This window comes from Anser anser (assembly GCF_964211835.1).
Source record: "Anser anser genome assembly, chromosome: 23".
Classification (NCBI taxonomy): domain Eukaryota; kingdom Metazoa; phylum Chordata; class Aves; order Anseriformes; family Anatidae; genus Anser; species Anser anser.
In genome coordinates, this window is record NC_139744.1 from 2,643,639 (window position 1) to 2,667,784 (window position 24,146).

The window sequence follows — 24,146 nt, forward strand, 5'->3', positions numbered from 1 at the left end:
TACTTGCCAGAATCAGTTTATTTACTTTAAGCATCACAGTATTTATAAATATATTTTATACGTTTCCAAGACAATCTAGCATCATCCAAACAATTCTCTGAACATTGCTACAATTTATTACTTTTTTTTTAAACAACTTTATGAAAACAGGTTCACTCTGCTCTGAAAGTACAAAATTATTTATGAAGTTGCATTGCTTGGCAACAGAAAGAAGCAATATATTTTCTTCCATAAAAAGCAACATGTTTTCTTTGCAGTCTCATTCTGCAGGCAGGGACTATTTGAAGCAGATTCTTACAGGGCTTCTTGTAGGTCACTGGGATACTAAAGTGCATCTATTTATTATTTCTTCATAGGTGTCACATACACTTCTCAGAAATAAAAACAAAAACATAGGCTTGCTGTTTTAGGGATTGGTTTACGTTGGAAATCAAGTGCTGGCTTTTCAGGGAACGTGCTTGTACTAACCAGGAAAACCACGTACAAGTTGTGTAGGACACTTGTATAGTCAGATAGTTGGATGTGTTATATACAGGTGTCCTAACAACAGGACTGATGTTCGAAGAGTTTTCAAAACAGATGTAGTCCACAGCCTAAGAGTAGCCACGTTGATACATTAGTAATCACAAAATAGTATTTCTTTGTATTGATATACATACATCCTTATTTGGGGTATGTATTTATGCAAAATACAAATATGGAAGTTACTCAGGAGTGCAAGTACATTTTAATTCAAGCCCTGAGCCCAGTATTACTGTTGTAAACAAGTATTCCTTGAAAAAGACCTTACACAAACAGGCAGGCACTGACTGGGATGGTAAATAATGCATCACCCTTTCTCTAAGGAAGCCAGGTTCTAAATTCTAGTTAGGTTTTAACTTCAATTTGTTTTACATGAGTTTTAAGGGACTATTTTAAAATTAGAAATTTTAATCTTTACAGAACCGCAGGCAACTCCATCTTTATACAGTATTTGACTGTTAATAAAAATATAGTTATTTTACCCTAAAAAAAACAAACCACTATTTGCACAAATTCTCTGCGTAAGTTACTTACAAAGCCATAGCCCTTAAAACAATTACTAAAGTATCAGCACTGATGAGAATTAAAGCAACGGGAAGAGAAGTGCAGACACCTTTAGGACACGAGGTAAGCATCAAGCTCCTGGCACTCGTAGCAAGCCACGCTGTCTAGCACCCACTCTCGAGTCACCACGGCAACATTGTTCTTTTGCTGGATTGCTGCAAGACAAAGACAAACTTGATAAAACCATTATCAGTGAGGCAAAGCAGGTTAACAGCGAGCTTCCTGATATCTTTCTGGTTAAACTACTTGTTTTACCTTTGACATCTTAAAGGCTTTGATAAAAAGCAAGTTTCTAGAAACAGCGGTGTGACACTACTATTCCTTTTAAAAATGCGGGTAATATTGCTGCTCCATAAAGAACAGCTGCTTGACAAATGGTCCAGCAGGAAGTTTGGAACACCGCAGAATAAACACTAAAATCAGAGCGCAGTCCCTGTTATCTTTTAACTTAATAACTCAGTGACATGTTGTATTTGCAACATCATCTTCCTGGTCCACTGTTTTGTTGAACTCCACCATAGCCTAACTCGCTTCAATTCATCCCAATATCTCATTTAAAAGCAAGTTAAGTCTGGAACACTTGTACTTTCCAGGTCTCATGGCTTCTCTGGAGGCTTTTGACACCACAAAAACATTTATAAATATAGAGAGAGATTGATATAAATTAACGCATGGTAGCTGAATATTCTTTCCAGACCAAGAGAATCTTGCCCCATCTGAGGCTTTCTGCTAGATTTTTACTAGTCAGAGATGCTTCTTCCCCTTTAGCAAACTTCCTGCAGTACAGAAGGTTTCTGTAAAGCTGATGATATGCAGGACAACTGAGCCAACAGCAAACAAACACCACCAGTATCACGTTTACAAGTTATACTGTCTGACAGACCACCTTCTGAAATTCCATTTCTGATTCTTGAAATAATATAGTCTGTCCTTTCAGACTTCAAGACGTACCTCCCCCTTCAAAAGTAGTAGTATTTTATTCCCATTCCTCTACCTCTACAAATCTCTGATATTTAACTATTAAAACCACTCATAGAGACACTCAACGTGTACCATAAGGCAATCCATGACACTAAGCAGTTTTACCTTTATAGCTTGTGCCTTCCATCCAAGCATCTGGCTGCACAACCACAACAGCAGTGGAATTCTAGGATTCCAAGATAAGAAAATAAAAATGTTATCTGTCATTAAACGACTCTCACACCTATCTGCAGAGGGTGATAACTGGGCTCACTCTGCTTCAAAGAGGATTTCACAGAGGATGTTAAGTGGTGGTGGAAGAAGAAACACATTGGTTGCTAATTTTTTTGTTATTTCTTTCCAGGAATGCTGTGATTAAGTTAAGGCACTAAAGGCTTTTTGCACTGTAAGGTGGGGCTCAGTGCTGATTTCAGTAAAGATTATCTAGCTGGCTGGCATAGAGTACTTGGATCAGTTTTCTCGGATCAGTTTTCAGCTCAGTGTAAGCTTGACTCCTAGTCCAGAGCATGGCAGCCATGCAGTTTCATACCATTGCCGTGCAGACAGTTCTCTCTAACATTCCTGTATGCACCAGTCTTTGAGGAGTCCAGGAAGGCCAGGGAATCTTTCAACACGCATATTATATAATGCAGTGAATGGCCTATAGCTAAGTGCAACACTCATTAACACTTACCGTTTTGTGGGTGAACAGATGAAGTTGCTTCACTACAGAGGCACCACTAAGCTCCACCATCCATTCAAGATGCCCTGAAGAAGTCAGATAAAAAGGTAAATCAGATAATCAGATAGATAAAACAGATGTTTAGATGTAGAGCTTAGTGATATGGTTTAGTGGAGGACTTGTTAGTGTTAGGTCAGAGGTTGGACTGGGTGATCTTGGAGGTCTCTTCCAACCTAAATGATTCTGTGATTCTGTAAGGCTATTGCTACTGTGCTTTATATTGCTTTGAAACTGACACTAGTCCCTGTATTTTGTTCCAAAGCAAACTGTCACTGCAGAAAGGATGTTGGCTTTAGTACAGAGTAAGTTCTTTCACTTTCTAGCCTGCTGAAGACATCATCTCCTTTTAACTTCTTCAGCAAGGGTAACAATATCATGAAAGGGATCATCAAGTACAGCAGCCAAAGGATGGAATTCCAAGTCCCAGACGCTTTTGCCAAGTGCTTCCCTCACACTAATCAGAACAACAACAAAAATCCAAAACAACACGTGCCCAAAAGTTAAAGAGAAAACCACCAACAATTTATTTCCTTTTACCATAAGGATGTAAGGCACGAAATTCAAATTGAAATCAGAAGTTAGAACTGTGATTATCTCTCATTAACAGAAGTGGCTAAAGTATTTAATTTCCAGCAATTTGTTGAACTCATAGTGAAGAAAGTAAATAAGTCTCGCAAGTATAAGAGCCATAATTGATCATCACTGCAGCAGGTGAAAGCACTGCATCCTCTGTAGTAATTATCGTAAATGTCAAGAGGTGTAAGGATAATTCACCCAAAGTTATATTGGACAAATTGAAAGTACCTGCTGTAAAAAAAAGGACCAAACCACAAAAATACGAAAGGTATAAATATTTTAAGTAGAAAAATTCTAGTTTAAATTTAAGACATCTGCTACACTTCATTCAGTTTTAAACAAAAAGAAGCTATCCTCCCCAGCTATTCTTTCCTATATGAACTGCTAGTTTTGTTGTGTGTTTCACTTTTAACATCTGCTAATAGAGGGAGAAGATTACACTGATGATCTGTCAACCACTAGAAAAATAAATACCTTAGAAACTGTTTATCAGGGAAAAAAGCACTCCAAATGTAAGCTTTCAGTAGCATTTAAAACAATTACCTGACAGCATGATACTAATGCTTTTCCTTCATTTCTAGAGAAGCAGAGATAAGTTAGATAAAACATCTGTTTTGAAATACACTAAAACTGCCAGAGCATTTTCCTGAGGACATCCAAATAGGAGAGAACACTTTCTGTTCTACCTGGAGATAAAATTGGATTAAATCCTCCACCTACACAATACCTCACGTAAATATTTTGAAAGTTTCAAAGTAAAAGAGGTACAAAAGCAACCAAAAAGAGCTCAAACGTAAAATTCTGGTGAATGCATGCAACCCCTCTTCAGATATACACATGTGTGTGCGCGCATACATATTTTTAATGCTGGGAGTTTGTTCAGGTCCACCAAAATGACATACCTGTAGTCATATCAGTGAAAGGACCATAGCAGCAGATCTCAAAGTCTTTAAAGATCTGAAAAGCAAGGAACATGTTAACAGAGTACACATACGGTATCTTTATAGGATAACATTTAGCACACTGGTCTCACTGCAATTCTAGGACTGGTTATTAAGCGAATGCTGTTTCACAAAGCATAACTGAAACTCTTTTGGTTTGCAGGTTACAAATAAAAAAAACAACCAACCTTGTACTGCTCTGTACCGATGTTATAAAGAGGTAACATCCACTCTAAGCACTGAGAGTCACTTAAGCATTTTTATACATGAAAGGTGAGCTCTGTCAGCAGCACTGAAAATATGCTCAATTTTCACAATTCTGTATGTACAGAGCAGCAGAGAAAACAGAAGTAATAACAAATAGCCAGCTGCTCTCACTACATATCTGAAACAGTCATGGCAGGACAGGATTTTCCTCCCCGATATGCTTGTACCTTTTCAGTCAGAGACTGTCTCGCTCTCTTAGGACCTTGGTGGTTTCTCCCATTGATTACATCTCCTCTAACTTCAAAGTTCTCCTGGAAAATAAACAAGAAGCCTGAAGTTAGAGATTGAGAACACTTTCCTGGTCAGAGTTCCAGATCAGGACAGGAAGATAACAGATTTCAGAACTGGAAACTTAATTTTCTGCCCACATTTAATTCTACAGGTTTTTCAAGAAAGAATGATAAGAGAGCAGAAATGAAATCCCTGCAGTATCCCACAATTTTTAAAGAAACACATTATAGTCAAACGGTATTGAAGTGTAGCAAACAGTATAGGAGTACTCCAACAATAAAATTAATTTATCTGTAAAGTCTCATTTGATAGAAGTTAGCTATCAGTATATTCAACATCTTTTTTGTTTTATTTCAAGGCATTCATTTTGCAGATAGATTTACAACAAATATAGTGCTGCATAAAATAAACACTTCGTTCTCCGCTACTCTCACTAATACAACACTCCCCAGAAATCTGTAGTTGAGAAAAAAATCCTAATACTATCCAGAAATACAAAAAAATCCACTGAAATTAAGGTCATATCAAAAAGTATTTCTTCTAGGAAAGGTACTGGAACAATACGCTTTCAGTAGTTGTCTACTGCAAAGTTTAACAACAACAAAAACAAGGCATCAGTATCGCTGTGTTCCAACACTATAACCTTATGCAGACTATAGATCTCTTCCTCTATGCTGTAATCCATCAACATCAACAGGAACACTTATAAAAAATACGTCTATAAGCTGTTCCAAAAATAGTAGGGATCCATTATGAATTCAGTAACACTCAATCCCTATAGTCTAATCGTGGCTTTTGGTAAAACTAGGGTCCCATTTTTCACAGCTGGATTTGCACTTATTTCATGCTTAAGACAATATCTGCGACTACTAGTAGGTTCAATGTAACTGCATTGTTTACACATTTGATATTTTAGTCTAAACATAAAAAAACCTACCTCATCCAGTATCATTCCTTCTTTAAAAGACTGAATTACCCCTAAATAAAAAGATAGGACAGGACAAGTCATTTTATACAGCAAATTTGTTCTTCCACTGCCAATAGTTTGATTTCACGACTGTATTAAAATGAAGGTATTTGTACTAAGGGAAATTAAATACTCTGCTTGAAAGTACTTAATGAATTTTGTCAGTTTTTTTAAAATACTAATTTTGCACTAACTGATACCATGCAGCTCAAAGACTTGAAGTAAGAGGGGAAAGGCACGTGACAGGGAAGGGAGCAATCCAATGCAGTTCTTTGAAAGCAGAAAAAGTGTTCAGAAGATAAAGCAGCTTGATGTTACTTTATTTTTTTAAAACTATTTAGAAGAAACTGCAAAACACCAGATGCTAACATATTCAAGACGGGAAAAGATACATATATATATATATGTATGTATGTACGTATGTATTTTTATCTGGAACAAGAGTAGAGTACATTTGTTGTAGAAGTGCAGAGACTACTTTTCTCAAAAAAAAAAAGTTCACTTACACTGATAACTAACTACCCATTTTCTTCCTGCAATACCCAGAAAGTACTTCAATGTCCGTTCACACACCAGCTCCTTATCTGCAGGACAAACAATAATAGAGAACTTTTAGTTTTGTTATTAATGAAAAACAGCTCAGATAATTTGTACTGAAAACTAAAAGATTTTGCTAAGTGAGGCAGCGAAATATCAAGACCAGAAAGGTTCGGAAATTCCCGTGTCCTAAAATTTCCCTCTCAAATCCGCTCAACTGAAGGAAATGAGCAGAAATTAATCACATGCAGAACTTCTGGACACTTTTTTTTTTTAATTTCGTTATTAAAGATAACAGGCAAGGAAAGGCATGAATACATATCACTATAGTAATGTTAGCATAAACTTTTAGGTGCCTAGCCATCTAAGCTTCTCTTCTGCTCTACAAGGACAGGCACAACTTTCAGAAGACAGTTCATCCTCTTTAAATGAAGGCAGAACAATCTGTCTCCAAAACCACATGGCCGTCCTCCTAGTGATATACTGCTCAAAAGAAAAAAAAAAGCGAGTCCATAGATTTGGACTAGCAGGATTTTCTGGCTCCCTTTCTATGTAGGTTTTCAAAAGCAACGAAGGCTCATGCCGTGGATTCTATCCAAACATGAGCCATCCAGAAGTGCTTCTATGACAGTATATAGCATGCCCACACAACCAGATTTGTCTGAAAATATTTTGCTTTTTAACAATTTTTTTTAATTAAAACATACAAGGAAACAAAGCCCTCCCACGCTGATTCTGTGAAATCAAATTAGAGAGATTTGTATTCCCAAACTTAAATACCAAAAATTATGAATACCTTTTCCTCTAAATTATTTAAATTTATTGCTGAACCATCTGCTTGTTGGTTAGTTGTTAGTCTAGAGTCAACTATTTTACTTGTTGTGTAAATACAGGGTTTGTTCACATGGCTCCCAACAAACCTGTTTTCATTATGACGTGTGTTGTTCCATCAGTAATGTGATTAGAGAAAGTGCTTTGAGATTTTCTGGCAAACTTCTGGACCACCATCTGAAAAGCAGTTAAAAAAAGTTAACAGCGAGCAAAACATTATGAAAACAAGTTTATAGGAGCAAAACATACAGTAGTTACTTTAAATTAGTGGTTTTATTCGTGTTGGCACTCAGAGTGTACGCTTCCATTAAAGACACAATAAAAGTCACTAATTTTGGCACCATCCAACAGGCTAAAGAGCTCCCAGTCAGTAGTTTATGAACCAAAAAAAATATTTCCTCCTGGAAATGCATTGTAGAAACAGTTTCGAGCGAGTTACTGACGGTCACAAAAGAAGGATCTATTAAGGATCAGTAACTAGCACTAATGTTTTACTCGACTATAATTAAAGAATTCCTTTCTTATGCTGCTTTATTCAGAAGGCCACAAGATTCAAAAAATGCTAAGCAACAAAGAATAATGATATACAATACCTCTGCCAGGATTATTAGCAATTCAGAATTGATTAATTATAGAAATCCTCACTATGGAGCAGAATTTGGATAATGAAGTAACAGCTGAGAACAACCCAATGCGAGTTTCGGAGTTTATTATGTATGATAAACTTGTCAGCAGCTTTCATAACAAAACTTAACAAGTTTAAACACATTCTAACAAACAAAAAAAGCATTCAAATTACTTCCTCCTTAGTTAAAGCTGTCACACATGCCATTAGTGTAACTGAAACCTAGCAAAAGCAGCTTTTTTTAAAGTTAGAATGTTTCCAAACAGCCAACCACTAAAGCATCGAACAAAAAAAAAAAAAAATCAGTGTAGCTGAATTTTTAGTAGTTATTAATAGTGATTTTAGCTCTCACTAAAAGACTAGTGAGAAATGTGAAAGATGTAGGAAGGCATTTCTCCCCAATGTTCTCCACAACAGCGACTATCAGACTACCAAATACTGTACGCAAATTCTAAGAAGGCAGATTTCCAATCCCTTGTGATTACATTCTTAAACCAGATAAACGTCGGAAAAAAACCATGTGCCTCTTTTACCAGTAAGAGAGGTAATTCCAAAAGCTGACCAAATCGTTTGCCATAAATTTAAGCAGCAGTGCTCTGCACCACTGGTATGAACTGAACAATAAACATGAAGGCACCGGAACAACATGGGAGTTCAGAAGCTGCCATATGCATTTTTTATGATCTCTGCACATATCTCGCTTTAGAAAATTTTAGAAGAGCAGGCACTGCAGCATTTGTTTGCCAAGGCTTTCTAAAAATAAAGTCCTCTCACTCTGGAATAATGTGATCTTCCCCCTAGACGGTAGGAAGTCATTTTAAAAGTTCAGACTTTATAGCTTTATAGTGCTGTTCACAGGCCACATTCTTCATATTTTTAGGAGTGAAGTCTGCCTTGAGCTGCTATAGTATGATCTGTAGATTATCCTAAGATTACCTCCAAGATTAGTTTCCGATGTAGTTAGATCTCTGTGTTGAGGACTATAGTGGTCAAGTGGCACGATTTAAAAACAGATCTCTAAACATTCTGAAAGATACTTACATGTTCAGTTTGATTCAGACCTGATGCCACAATTGACATTTTCTTCCTGTTAGTCACAACTGGACTTGTAGCATTTTCTTTCCCAGCTGCATTGTGCAGGACAGATGTAGGAAAACACACACTTCTCTTCAGTTTACATCCTTGGGAACGGCTTTTATTATCATTCTGAGCTATAGCAGAACTATTTGTTGCTTCTGCAGTTTGAAGGTGAGGAGGCTTTACAAAGGAAGAAGAGGCATTTGGACTCCTGGTCACATTTCCACAGAGATCATTTAATACAGATGCCTTGTTTAATTTAGTCCCAGATTTCTCATCTGCATTTTCTAAAGCAAAATAAGTTAATTCTTATTAATTCTTGAAATAATTTCATGCTTCTTTTTAGTCATGGTGGAAAGCTATTGCATCACCTTTTAAGTTTACGTGCTACTATCATTTCTTGTGCTTGTTTGCTTACAATTTCACCTCTGCCTATCATTACTTTTTCCTGACAGATAGCTGAGACACCAGAATACCTGTTAAATTCTTAGCAAAATGTCCTGCAAGAAGCACTGATCTGCATGTGAGACAGATAATGACTCCCATCACTTTAAAAATGTTGCTCAACTCCATCCTGATGGGCAGCCATACATTTAGACAGTTGGACTGCCAAACAAGACCAGCCAAAGAAGAAGTAACATCTTTTAAAAATCGATCAGGAATACAAGAGTTAAAATTATCAATTTACTTGCTAGCAAATAGCAACTTTTGAGCACGTGTGAAAAAACATGAACAACATCTGGAAAAAGTAGAAATAAAACCATGTTGTATCCCTCTTCAACGTTACCTTCTTCACTCTGACTATATTCTTGCAGTGCTTCCTGCACAGGCTTTGTCTCTTGAGGAGCTTTGTTCTCCATGACGCTATCACGCTGAAGGTCTTCCTCCAAATCCAGTCTCTTTGACCGAACGGATTTCAGAGAGGCATACGGCTGTTCAGGAGACCTTGAGAGGAAGAATTGTCATCTTTTTTCACTCCCAGTATCACAAGCATGTAGCAACAACTATGCTACTGCAATCGCTCAAAAGCTGAGAGGAATTTACTTCAAGATTCTTTTCATCTTTTTATAATACAAGGCTATAAATAAAAGCAAAAAAAAAGTTTACCTTTCAATTCCTAACTCTTTTACTTCACTGTTAGAAGAATCACTTGGTGTAACATGGACATCATCGGCTGAAAATCCCGTTGAAGTGCTGCATTTGTGATTTGCAAAATTTCCTTCCGAGGTTGACTCTGCTCCTTTAAAAAAGAGAGCAATTCTTAAGCAAAGTAAAAGCAACTGTTCTTAATTGTTTCTTCAGATGAGAAGTCAAGCATTCTCCAAAAGCTCCATCTAGATACGTTTCAGAGTGGCGAGTGTCCCCAAACAGAGATCTACACAAAATGCTACGCCCTGAGAAGCACAGCTAATAACTACATTTGATTTCAGATACTGCCATCCACAAAGCCGAGATGTCAGCTGACGTATTAGGTGGAAAAGAAGTAGAAATATTAAATAGGTCAAAGAAAGTTACACTACTTAGTGCAGTTTATTTACAAATCCCCTCAACACGTTACTGCATCTGTGTTCACAAGCAGTAGAAAGGCATTTATTTGGCAGCTGGAAGATGCCTGCAGTTTTTTTAACAAGCCATCAATAACGCTAATCAGTTTAAGCTTTTACAAGACAGAAATCCATATTCTAGAATAAGAACGTAAACATGCACCAAATTAATTCAATTAATTTTTCAGCCTGAAGGAAACTTATCGTTAATTTGCTGACTTAATCCTCAAACGTTCTATTTATAGGTATCTGTAATAGTTTGACTTACTGCCTTTAGAAATGTCACATCTCAAAACCTGTTTTATGAAGTGACAGAGTATTCTCAAACTGCATTAAACTCGATGCCATACAATTTAAGAAGTCTCCTTAACTAAGCACAGATTAGAGACTAACCAGTCTTTTAGTGTTAAATATACCGTTAATATTTTAACGGCTGAAGAGATCCGAAAAGGTAAGATTGCTGTACTGTAAAAACCATACACAGTAAAGGCATAATAAGACACTAAATGGCTTTGAATTCCAGAATGCTAAATTATCCTAGTTGCCTTCAGAAAACGAAAGGTAACTTACTGAAGTAAGGCCATAGAACTAGAAATATATACATATATATTTAGCAGCAAGTGGTATAATAAAACACTGGTGCCATTTATCTAAAAGTTCAACAAGAATTACATCTTTGGAAGTTTTTAAATCAGCACTGGGTGCCTTTCTAGCACTGTGAGAAGTTCAACAACGAACATCTGGACTTACTCTAGGCTTTGGTCAAAGACTGCTCTATGTTCTGTTGCAGACAGCTTGCCAAAATACTAATCTCAATATCTCCCTCTCCCTAACAAAGAAAAACTTGATATAAAGCCCTCTCACACAGACAGCAGCATGTGATTATTAAAGAATTCTTCAGCATTTATTTACTGGCAAGGACATTTGTGTTCATGTACTGTTGAGGGGATTTACGATCTACACACCACTACAGGTATTCCCCCCCCAACCCTGGCCCCAAACAGCAACCTGACCCACATTCTATTACTTTTAACTGCCAATACCTACCTAAACTCCTTTCTGTCTTGTTCTTTGATATGTTAGAGGGAAGTTTCTACCACAGCAATAGAGGCCAAGTCCTTTGGGTATTCAGCCACCCTCCCAGTCCCTTACCCATCCCAGTGAAAGAAAACAGGAGAAGTGACAAAACAGGAACAGGGATTAGTACTGCCAAGCCACAAGGCCTACTTATACCACTGTGTCATCCAACACAGATCTGGAACGGGAGTGTTTTTAGACTGCATAGTACCTAAGTTATAAATAAAACAGGTTTGTCTCACCGAACAGCTGAATTTAAACAAATTTTAAATTGATACACGAGCAGAATTTAACACTTATTTGTGGTAGAGGAGAAAAAGAGCTAATAATAGCCACAAAACTGTTCACAGGATAGCTAGGAAAGGTTTTGTTTGCTATTTACCTCTTTGCCTCATTTGTTCCACTGCAAACGAGGGTAAGAGCTCGGAGTCCTGACTTCCATGTTGCTGTAGCACTGCTTCAAGCGCAGCCATTTCTTGTTGTAGCTTTTTCAGGTTGTTCTGCATAGCATTCTTCTGCTGCAAGCGATGCATGATTGTACCAACATTAGCAAACTCAGTTTCAAACAATACTATCAATTTAACAAAGACTTGAAAATTAGCAAAGCAATTATGATTTACTTTTTATTATGTGTTGAAGAGGCAACTAGGATGATTCTACTGTAATAACAAACACGTGCTATGTCAAAGGAAAGAAAAAGTCATAGTCTTTTCACTATTCAAATTATTTCAGGTTTAAAGGCTCACCATAGTTTAATTAGGCAGGGAAAAAACATCTTTTGCAGAAATGTCTTTAAAAGTTATTTTGCTCCAGTTGCATTAGCTTATATTAGCCACTTAATTTAAAAATTATTAATGAACATGAGTTATTGAGCCTCTGCACCTTTCTTCTTTATGAAAGCCTCAAAGACTGCTTACAAAAGGAATAAAATATTTCATCCTACTCTTTCCTACTTTGTCTCTTAATACTACAGTACCCACTACTAAACACATCATGTACCTCCTCATAACAAGAGCTTCAAAGGATTCTTTTAAAAACCTAAAAGCTTCACCATACAGGATAAAGTGCTTTCCACAGTCCTGAACACTACCATTTGTAGCTCTAGCACTGACACCATGTGGAGATTCCTTGTTACTGAATCAATGAAAACAAACAAAACAACCCCCCTCCCACCACACAACAAACAAAACAAAAGCATCAAATAAAAACGTACACCCACCAAACAAAACCCACTGAAAATCCCCAAACAAAAGCTACCATACTTCCATTATTCCATTCAAGCCAGACAAATCCTTTCTGCCCCCATTGTGGCTTTGTTAATAATATCCTACAAGTTGACCATGTTTTTTACTGATGCAGTATATGGAACAACCACCCATAAAGCACAAAGCTGCAGCTCACCCTTCTTTGAAATACATTAAAACCCACAGTAATCTTAATGCTCAAGAGGGAGATTTGGCATGAGACTTCCCTTGAAGTTATCAGAGACAAAAACAAAAACCTCACACCAATAACCTAATACGTAAATTCATAAATTCAATTAAACAGTAATCAAAAAATTAATATCGGAGAAAAGATGCTGTGCTAGACCGATCTTTCACTGAACACTGCTCTTACTCTTATTTACATTTATAATATTCTAACACTGATTTTTTTTTTAATCTTTACCCTTTAAAGGTAAGGCTTCATTCCTCTAAATATAAGGACTGGATTTTTCGTAGCCCTTATTATCACCAATCATTATAAATTCCACAGCAATGAAGCCTTTAAATATAGGAAGCTGAGGCTTCCAGCATTGGTCAAGAATGGAGATTTATTAACTAGCAACTTCCACAGCTAAGCACCATAATCAACACCACGTAACAAGCTACAGCCATTAAAATGTACCATTACCACGGAAGACAAAGTCAGACACATAATGGCGTAGAAGCCATTCGACAGTTTTTGATTAATTAGGCCCTTGAACATAACCTGTTATGCTGAAAGCAGTTTCCCATTGCACAGACTTCACAGACTTGCTTATATCCTAGAATGCATGCTAGGCAGTGATCCTGGAAATGTGCATAAACTACATTTCGAATTCAGCGTGTAAACTCGCTCACCTGTGTAGAAAGGATTTCACCCTGAGAGAATGGTCCACATGAATCCCCTACATGACTTGTTTCACTGTCATATCCAGATGCTTCACCTTGAAGGAGATGGAAGATAATCCTAGTTAGTTATAGAAAAAAAAAACAACAATAACAAACCCAGCTGTTCACAATTTTTATCACATAGTCTCTTTTAGCCAAATTTTAACTATAATGATAAAATGACAAGGTTTGGAAAGACTTAAAGTTAGAAGCCCAGGGCTACTTCAAGTGAACCTTTCAAAGAACATCATGCCACATGTACAGCACAGTAAACAGAACACAAGGGAAGCGTTTTAACAGTGATGAAAGAGTCCTAAATATTTAGGAAAGCCATAAAAAGGTCAAAATAAGTACTACAGAATTCTATGGCCAATTTCAACAAACATTTCATCTGCAGAAACAGCTTAGGAAGGCTCTATGAAGCTTTACTGATAGATCCAAATATAACATTATAACAAATCTAGTATTCCACTCAAAAATTAATTCCCATCAGACAGACTCAGGCTGGCCGCTGGTGCCCAGTCAAGTCAATCCATTTTTGCTCTGAACAAAGAACACTAAGAAGCTTAATTTCTTAATTTCCAGGAAATAAACCACTAAGTTTTTTTGTTTGTTTGATTGCTTTGAGCTGATACATTCCTTTCCAAGAGCCAGCACCACATAAACACAGGGCAAAGTTCCCGTGCAACCTTCAAGAACTTACAGGCAATGACATTACAAACACAGCTGAGGAAATAAAAATCTTGGTTTGTACCTAGGTTTGTCCCCTGGTTTGGGTCTTCTTGGCATTCATCTTTGGAGTTTGTTTTTCTTCTCTTCAGCCCTCCAGTGCAACTTTGAAGGCTTTCTTTGCTCTCGCTCACATTGCTCGGTTGTTTGGACGCATGAACTTGTAATAAAGGTTTCTTCAGCTCCTGTGCTCCATCAGCTGACTCTTCAGACACGTTGGACTGGGAAGAAAACAAGTTCACAGAGCATTCTGACTCCTGGCTTGGTGAAGCACAGCCATTGCTTTGGGCAGCGTCAGGTGTTTTCTGCACGTTGTTGTCCTCATGACTTCCACCCCGAGGCAACGCACTGGGATTTCCTGAAGACCCCACCGCAGACGTCGTCTGCTTATTGGTCTGCAAAGGTGTGCTTACTGACTTGCCAAACATTAATGCCTGAAAACATGGCAAGTCGTCATCCTCACTAGATTCTTCAGATGAAGACTGCAGTTTCTGTGCCCTTCTCCGAGACCTCCGAATCCTTGTAGATCGTGGCTTGGAACTACCACCTCCGCTGTTTCGTTCTTTCACCAAGTCACTTTTTACAAACACGGCAGAAATGTCTTTCCTATGAGCTTCACAAAAGCTGACGTTCTCTTCACTATCATCATCGGAGCACATTAAGCCATCGGGGGTTTCAGACGTATCTGTACAATCACCGCTGCCTTTGAAAGGTTCTTCTAGAGTCTCTGCAACTAAACACTCCGGCACCCCTATGCTGGCAGTTTGGGTTGATTGCTCTTTATCACCCTTTACCTGTCTTCTTTTGCTACTTCTTTTTTCAGTGTCTTTGCAGTTGAATTCTGCAGACCTTTGCTGACAAGCCATAGGACAAGCCATTGATCCGGGCTGAAAACATAGCACTGGTCCTTCGCTGTCAACAAATTCAGCTTTTTCTGCTTGATCGCTTTCTGAACTGAAGCACGTTTCACTGACTGTGTTAAGATCTGTCCTCTGGAAAATGTGCTCTTCTGTATTACTCTGATCACTTTGACTTCTACTGCTTTTGATTGGATTCCGTCTCAACGCGCTTTCTGCCCCTACATCAGTTGATGCTGTCTTTTCACTTCGCCACTCTCCCTTTTGCGGTCTGTTTTTGCCTTCACTCCTAGCAGCACCCATTCTTACCGGTGTCATCAAATTCCCTCGATTAGCAACCTGTGAAACATCTTGACAGTCCCCAGAGCGTGCACATTCAGCATTGCTGACAGTGCACGACACCGGACTAGCACAAGCAGATTCATAGCTCTTCATCTTCTCTCTCTCACAAACATCACTCAAGTCCCCGGCAGTTTTCTCTTCGTGCAAGTTTTCTGTATTTAAATATTTACCATGCCTTTTTTCTACCTGAGCAGCACATGAAATTTTTAGCTTCTCAGATGCAACACCATCTACTTCACATGCTTTCCTGGGAGTAGGATAAAGGCTAAATGATAGACGCTTTGAATTCCTAAATATATTTCGCAGATACTGCGTGTCTAGCTCACTGTCTTCAGATTCCTTGGTCAGTTCTGAAACATTTTTAGCCATCGGTGACTTTTCAGTTCTGAGGCCCTCTGGAACATTTTGCGTACAGCGCTCTTTGTCCTGGGGTAAAGTAGTACACGGTTCAGCCCTCTTCCCTTCAGGCAGGTGGGAAGCAGTTTGCACAACAGTCTTTGAAGGAGACTGTAGGCGGAAATGGTTACCTAGCATCTCACCTTCTTGCGAACCTGCTTTGGGTGAAGAGGAATTCAGATTTGAATGCTGGTGTGAAGGTGCAGGATTGAATAGACTTTTTCCAGTTTCTGCAGTCTCGGATGAATTTTCTGGACTAATCTGTACTGCATTTGCTTCCAAATCAGCACTCTCCAGATTGGTGAGTGGCTTGCAACTCAATATACCCTGCTGCTCACACAGGTCTTTGCATTCAGAATCGCGAACTAACGCAGTCTTTTCAACTCCAAAGACAGACCCTTCCCGGTCACTGTCACATTTGCTTGCTTCCTTAATTACTACCCTTTTTGCTGTCTCTTTTGTCATTTCTTCAGAAAGTAACTGGAGCCTCCTGCTGCGCCTGACTTGCCGTTGCTCAGAATCGACATTCCTCGGTTCTTCACTGCTTGGGTAGCTCTCAATCAGTGTCTCAGCTGGATCAGGGGAACCAGAGTTTTTATCCACCACTAACTGTAAGGCGCGCATAGTTCTAGTTGAACGTCTGCATCTTTTTGCTGCAGAACTTGTATTTTTAGTGCTCTTCTGATCAGAGTTACTCAGTTCTAGCTCTCCATTGGAGTGCTCGCACGTCACCTTTTCAGTAGCATTTTTCGACATGGATCCTCCCTCAAATTCTGCTAGCGTACTACTCTTTCTTTTCTCAGGCAGGGGATTCTCCTTAACAGCAGAACTTTCATCGCATTTTTTCTTTTCAGCATCTCCAAGGCACGAGTTAACATTTTGAGGGCATCCACCTGCCTCCTCTACATCTTTTTTCTTGATGAAGTCCTCAGGCTGTAGGTGACGGGCAGCCTTCCTTTTTCGTTTTAGGCTGTCTTTTCTGGAATTATTCAAGCACTCCTGAACAGCAGGCACATCTTCCTTTTTTGTAGTAGGTAAGATCTCTTTCATGATAATAGGGGGATTTGACTTCCTCTCTCTCTCATATGTTTTACCAAATATTTTGTCTTTGATGCTGTCTGTTTTTTCTTTGGACCATCTCCTGTTTCCTTCAGACACTGTAGTTTCCATGAAACCTACCACAGGGCTAGTCTTCTCTGAAATACATGAATCTTTATCTGATAAAGCATCTCCTTCACTTGAAACATCACTTGCCTCAGCAGGATCATCATGGGATGAATTGGAAGATAGAATCTCATTGCTTTTTGAAAACCATTCATTGACTTTCTGAATGCTTCGTTTCAATCTCTTCCTAGAGACCTGATGCAGCGTAGGACAGTGTGGTGTCTCTGGCTGAAGGAGCTTCTCCAGGGGAGATTCTTTTTTAGAATCATTCTCAGATTCACACATTTCCACATCTTCCACACTTTGCACAACAGCATCTATTTCCTTGCTTTTATCCGGTCTGTTCTCTGAGCTGTCTTCTAAGTCAAACTCTTGGCTTTTATTACCGCACTGAGTTTGCTCCGCATCCATTTCTTCTGCATTCTTAGAAAAAGATGTGTCCCCATTCTTTAAGGGACTGGCATTATCTATTCTGTCACACCTCTCTGTGAGCAGGTCTGTGGCAAGAATGTTTAAAGGAGAACTCTGGCATTCCATCTCGTTCACTTGGTCAGGATTGGCATGTTCAGTGACGTTTTGCGTGCTTTTCTTGCTCAAGGCTTCCTTTGAGAAATCACTTTCACCTGAAGATTTATAAGCATTATGAATTATTAAGTCCTATTTTAAACGCACAGGAACAATGACAATCTTAATGGCTTCTATTTGGTTTACCAGACAATGCTCTCAAACCGTGTTACGAGGGACAATATAATGGCTTATATAGACCAAAGGAGCTTTGCACTTTCATCAAGTTAATTTTCTCTTCTGTTTCTGTGCACAGAATGTGCACATTAAGTGCCTAGTCTACAGGCAGTCTTCTATTATACTGTCACTAGCTGTAGGTATCAACAAAAGTACAGAACACAAGACTACAAGAATATATATTTAGTAGCGTGAAATCGGAATGTTAACTCGTGGTCTTTCTTCCAAGCTTTCCTCTCAACCATTTTTGTCATTAAATTAATGAACGCACCTATGACATTTGGTAGAATTATTTCTTTAGCTCTCGGCTCCGTAGGTCGTGTATTGCAAGAATATTCATTCCCCTTCTCAGGGCTCTTAGGTTCTTCTAGCTTTTCTTGAGATGAAATCTGAACCACTTTGTTTCCTACCCTGTTGCGAAGGAAAAAAAAAAATCTACTTTCATTACAGAGCTAACCACGATGTGACATAATAGGAGACTTAATTTAATTTTCCCCTTATTGCTGTTAGAAATACCTTTTACAGAAATTAGCCTGCTGAGTAAAGACAACTATGCATGACTGACACTTCCCACAACTAGATCCCTTCAGCATTTCAAATACTTCAACAGCCTCCCCCCCAGTCCTGAACTTGATTTTATTTTCTAAGGCATACTACAAGCTTTTCTTCACAAGCATTAATGTCTATGTAAAAGACAAAATATTTAGGAAACAGCTTGACAGCATACCATATGACAAACTAACGGGAATCAGCTAGCCATTTCACCCTGATGCCTCAAAGCTGAAAACCACTTGAGAGCTTGAGGACTCCTATCGGTCCTATGCTAAGTAACTAAACCAGAGTAATGGGAATACTGAACTGTTATCTTCAGAAAATACGAATTCCTTAATAACCTTTACTTACCCAGTACTGCCTGCCTGTTTGCAAAGCTCTTCAGATGAATCAGTGCCTAAAAACAAATCAGCTGTTATTCTGCGTGAAAGGATTCAGAGAAAGGCGACTTGTCAGCCTCAGTGTTTATTATCACAGAGGCATGTGCACTTAGCTCTTTCCAGAGGCAGATGCTTTCAACTTTCATCAGATCAGATCAAGTTCAATTGACATAATTATCACAATTTCAGTGTACAAGTATCTACATAGCTCCAGCATAAAGGTCTGCTTCCTGTTCCAGGGGATGAGGTTTTTAAAAACAGTGACTGGTAAGAGAGTTAGTAAGAGATAATTTCTAATTTCCAAATTTATACAGGAAACAGTTGCCCGCATCTAGAACTGGAAGTCAGAGCATTATGTTTGAATTTCTGTCTCAGATCCTTTGCTCAATATTGGTAGAAGCAATAGTAATCCTTACGAAATAGCAGTTATCGTTTAGTTACAAATAACTTTTTAGATTTGTCAGCCTGTTTTATATTTCACTCTGTTCTCACTTCAGGCGTTGAGAATAAACCAGTGCTTTTAAAGACACTGAACTTTTTCACCTGTCATTACTTTGCAAGCATCATATTTGAACTTAGCCAATATAGATCTACAACAGCTCTTACCAAGCTCTATAAATACTCCTTTTTCAAAGTCACATTTCTGCTTTCGGTTTCTTAGGGAACACCTTTTCACACTGGTGTCTGTACGCTGTGCATCCAGATTAGCTCCCTGCTGATGGGAGAATAGAAAGGAATAGTTATTAATAACAGTAGGTTATTTAACAACAAACAAACGAAACAAAGCAACCACAAAGTAATGACTTAAACTACACAGGGGGTGATATGAATGAACTAAGGGGAAGTATTTAAATTGACAGCCCCTATGCAAAATGCTAATATATGTAATTTATTACCATTATTTGTAATTTATTATCCATTCTGGTATCAGGAATAGAATGCACTAAAAAATAATTGCCATACATATAACAGCTTAAATCAATAAGAGTTTTATCATACTTAATATTCTATTCAGTACAAGTAGCTAAGAACGACTAAAAACGCACTGTGAACAGACTCATACACGTAGCAGTCACCCTAAGTCAGGTTAATTCATGGTCTTACCCATAAAAAAGTCTCTACAAATAGTTATTTGACAGCCTCACTAAACAAGCTGTAAGGGAAAAGCTTTCAACCCTAGTATCAGTAACAGAATATATTAAGGCAGTATTATCTTTTCATGACTTCTCTTCTTTTTTAAGTTCAAGTAAATTTATGCAAGCAACTTTTTAACAAGACAGAAATATTCAGATATTCTTGTCTGAAATATTCAGACAGGAATCTGAAAGCAAAATGAAATCTCATATTCCATTCACCTACGTACATGCGTATACACATATTTCAAATAAAACGCTAACCAATCCAAAAAATACATTGCGCCAAAAAAAAAAACACATTACCAAGGTGCAGTTTTCTTGTTCATTTTCTTTAGCACTTCTTTTCCTGTTTCTGAAGCCCTTACTATGGATGACAGAACTTTCATTACATGGAAGCTTTGCAGTAGTGGCTTCTGTGGATGATTTCGGAAGGTGATGGCTGTTTAAAACTAGAAAGTGTCAACAGAAATAAATTACAAAAATATTTTCTTACATTGAGCATGACAGCAGGTATCTACTCATAAAATAGCCTAGTACTGACCCTATTACCTGAAATAAGTACTGAAATGTTGTTAAATCTTGATCTTGGTAACTAATTTTCCTCCAAAATTTTACTTTTATGGATAATCTAGCAAGAAAGGGGTCCAGCAGTAGCGATTTTAGAATGACTGAACAAGTTGAGAACTTGAGAAGAAAGTCTGTTTTTTAATAGCACAATGTACTCCTTACTAAGAAAAAAATAGATAAATCTCAACAGAACAACCAACACATGTTATTCAAAATAGAAACAAACTTCTCTGACTTGTCAATACCTTTTACAAGGCACTGAGTGCTAGAAAGGATCAATTTGGAGTCCAAAAGGGTAGAGCTGAATGGAACAAGTTAACATATACTGTTAGGGTACTTATTAATTCATGCCCCAAGATTTTCAGAGCAGTTAAAGCTGCAAAATTGGGTGTAATGACAAATCAAGAACAAGCCTTCGCCATAAAGTTGTAAGTTCAAGATTATTTGATACTCATTCAGCCATACTTTGGGAGCTGAAAGTTAGAGCACAGCTTGGAATCATGGAACATACAGCAAAAACCCTTAAGAAGTTTAAGATATTATTGTACGAAACTTAGGGGAACTTTCAAGGGAACTTTCAAGGGAACTTGTGCTTCTATATCCAAGAAAACACTTCCAAAAATTCTTCCCATATTGAGTACCACACAGTAAATGAAACACCCAGTAAATAACTATGACAAAAACGTCAAATTCATAACACTTACATTTTACTCCAGTGTCAAGCTCAAATGCGTGGATAGCTTCCAGCAGTCCTTCAATCAGCTGCTTAAATCTGGAATTTTCTGTAAGACCTCTGAAACAACACCACCACATGAGATGCTTTTAAGGCAAACGTATGGATAAGCTATTAACAGTTCTCTTAGAATATAGACTGAATAAAAAAAGGAGGAGTAAAGCTGCAAAGGGGAACACGAGACAATAGAAAACTGCGACCAAGGAGTATCAACACAGGAGTATCCCAAAACAGCCTACTATCATAATTAAAACATCATCACAAAGGGAAAATGTCGTAATACTTTTCCTCATGTAGGTTTAGCACAGAGAAACTAGCTGTAATGACTGAACAATAATACAGTCTATAATCGATAGCACAAACATTTGCCAAGAACAGCGTCTGTGACCTGTGATCACAGGTCACTCTGTACTAAGGTAAAGCATTACTCCTTTGGAAACTGACAGTTCCCCCAATCATTTTTCTTTCACTTTTCTGCCAAGACATTTATGAAACAATGATTCATCTTCTCCTCAGAGTTCAAACCTCTCATCCCCAAGCCCACTTGCAAAGATGCATTACCTCTTAGTAACTTCAGTCTTACACAGAGGACACTGTACCACGCCTTTTTTCTTTCTACTGAGGAGTTTGTACATACAAAACCTAGAAAAAAAGAATAATCACAATGCAGCACTTAGTAGAAATCCTTCATTATCAAGCTGAATACCTGGATTCTTATTCACATTACTATGAATTCATCAATCCAATGTGGTAAATTTGTGCAACTGCAGTTATTGGTTATTCAGACTGTATGTTTTCCCCTTAAAATAGCCCCACATTAAGTTATCAAAACACAGTATGCATCTTTAGTAGTAAAGTAGTATAATACTTCTGTGAATAAGAACAGAGTGACTAAGCATTGCAATTATAAGTTTGCAAACCTACCTGCAGAATATGTGATCACATTTTGTTGAAACTGGCTCTTTCACTACATCCAAGCTGCAGAAAAAAAAATAGAAAAGGAAAACGTAACTTCTGTGTTCTTGTTTAAAAACAGCAGCAACAAAACGAGCTTCAAAAATACAGTCACTTTCCTGAATTTAAACTTGGTGTTGGAACACTAACAGCTTCTCTTTCAATTCTGACCTCCCATGCAAAGGCCTTTGTAAAGGAAAGGTACGGGAGCCCACGTAATAGAAAACAAAAAAATATATACCTTTATGTCTTAAAAACAGTAGATATAGGAAAGTTTCCATTCTTGCTCTTGTGACATTAAGTCCGTGAATAACCAAGCCACCCATCCAACAGTCACACCTCAGCAAGAAGCATGCTGCCTTTTCAGAAGAATTAGGATTCAAGTCTTTTTTCTCCCCCTCCTGTGTAGCTCTATAGACATTCTATATTTTCTACTCTGTGCTTTTGCAGTAAATGATGTCATCGACACGAAAATTATTTTGGTTCACCAAAGGCAGTAATGTAACATGTTAAATACACATAAGGAAGACTTAAGGATTTAAAAACATTTGCCACAATAGACAAAAAAAAAATCTGCAACACAGTTCACCAGCAGCAAGTCCTTTAACAACTGATCAGACATTGTAAATATCTAGGCATTAGACAGAAGTTATGCTATTTTTGCATTTGTTTACATTGCAGAAGTACAAACCACACTTACCTTCCAGTGACAAAGATCCACACCGCTTTACAAACACAGCTCTAATCAGTGACAAAGATCCACACTGCTTTACAAACAATGCTCTAATCAGATAAATTGTTGTTTGTTTTTTTTTAACTTCAATTGGATAGAGCACCGACTCACGGAGGTGGCAACACAAAAACAATGCTTGCCAGAACGTATGAGCAAAATGCACTTCCTGTCTTGTGTTTGCTCTTAGATAACATCAAAGTTAACTCATTTTAAAACATTACTCCTTATATTTTCTTATGACCCCGCCGCTCACAAAACGCTTCACCAGAAGAGGAAGAAATAAAGACCAAACCCCAACGTCGTGCGCTTCCCCGGCCGTACCAAATAGGGCACTCCAAATTCTTTTGCATAGCCAAGAGCACGTTCTGCACCTCTCCAACGGCAACCACGGCCAGGTCCATGCTTCGCGGCCCGAAATACCTGCAAACAGTGAAAAAAACACGAATAATCGGTTGCGCTCCTGGACCGTCCCGCTCTGCGATAACGTTTTCCCCCCACACGCCACGAGGGCCACGGAATCGCGGAATACCCCGAGCTGGGAGGGACCCGCAGGGATCACCGAGCCCAACCCCCGGCTCTACGCGGGGCTACCCCAAAAATTCAGCCCTGAAGATTCAGCCCCGGGTCCGAACCTCAGCCCCTGGCTCCGGGGCGAGGCTTCCCGAGCCTCCCGCACCCAAGGAGGACCCGAAAGCGCCACGGGACGGCTGCGGGCCCCGCCGCACGGCCTGAAGGGCGCAGGGGGGAGCCCCGCGGCCGTTCCCAGGGCTGCGGCTCGGGAGGAGGCCGGGAGGAGGCCGGGAGGAGGGAGGCCGCCCAGAGGCCGCAGTGCTCCCTCCTGCTCCTCACCCGCCCACCGCCGCCCTGTCGCATTTCGCGCCCTTTCCGCCAGCCAGAAAAACAACACACCCGAACAGCCAATCGCACTCGCCGACTGCGTCACGCGGTCCGAGAAACGCCATCTTATTCGCTGCTTTTTTGGCGAAGGGCCCTCCCTCTGTTGCCACGGCGGGGAACGAGGTGTCTGATTGGCTGTGATGTTCCCTCGTGACCTCCGGCTCCTCAACGGGCATTGCGCCCGTGCGGCACGCTGCATTGTGGGAGCACCGGAAGTGCGCGGCCGTTGGCTCGCCGCCCGTCCTCCCGCTTCCGGCTTCCCCGGGCTGTGTTATTGTTGTGCTTCCACCGCGCGCGGCCCCGCCTCCCGACCAACCAGCGTGGCGGGACGGCTGAGCGACAGGGCGGGCGACCAATAGCATCGAGCGGAGG

At 39.0% G+C, this 24,146-nt stretch overlaps 1 protein-coding gene across 4 annotated transcripts; it reads right to left on the reverse strand.

Annotated features, from left to right (window-relative positions):
* Positions 1-24,064, reverse strand: BRCA1 (BRCA1 DNA repair associated). Of its 4 annotated transcripts, none has more exons than XM_083808874.1 (23): positions 23,787-24,064; positions 23,199-23,297; positions 22,115-22,168; positions 21,752-21,832; positions 21,162-21,250; positions 20,194-20,339; positions 19,361-19,466; positions 18,726-18,771; positions 18,094-18,233; positions 14,348-17,704; positions 13,564-13,649; positions 11,844-11,979; positions 9,948-10,080; positions 9,628-9,785; positions 8,805-9,127; positions 7,228-7,315; positions 6,277-6,354; positions 5,741-5,781; positions 4,740-4,823; positions 4,267-4,321; positions 2,741-2,814; positions 2,173-2,233; positions 1-1,241 (listed from the first exon to the last, which is right to left on the reverse strand). In XM_083808874.1, the coding sequence occupies exons 1-23, from the start codon at positions 23,948-23,950 to the stop codon at positions 1,138-1,140; spliced, it is 5,703 nt and encodes a 1,900-aa protein (XP_083665000.1). In that variant the 5' UTR covers positions 23,951-24,064; the 3' UTR covers positions 1-1,137. The 4 variants fall into 4 exon arrangements, with proteins under 4 accessions (XP_083665000.1, XP_083664999.1, XP_083665002.1 ...); XM_083808873.1 differs by having other exon boundaries at positions 19,361-19,469; positions 23,787-24,059; XM_083808876.1 differs by lacking the exon at positions 23,787-24,064 and adding an exon at positions 23,727-23,764 and having other exon boundaries at positions 19,361-19,469.
* Between the last annotated feature and the right edge of the window lie 82 nt (positions 24,065-24,146).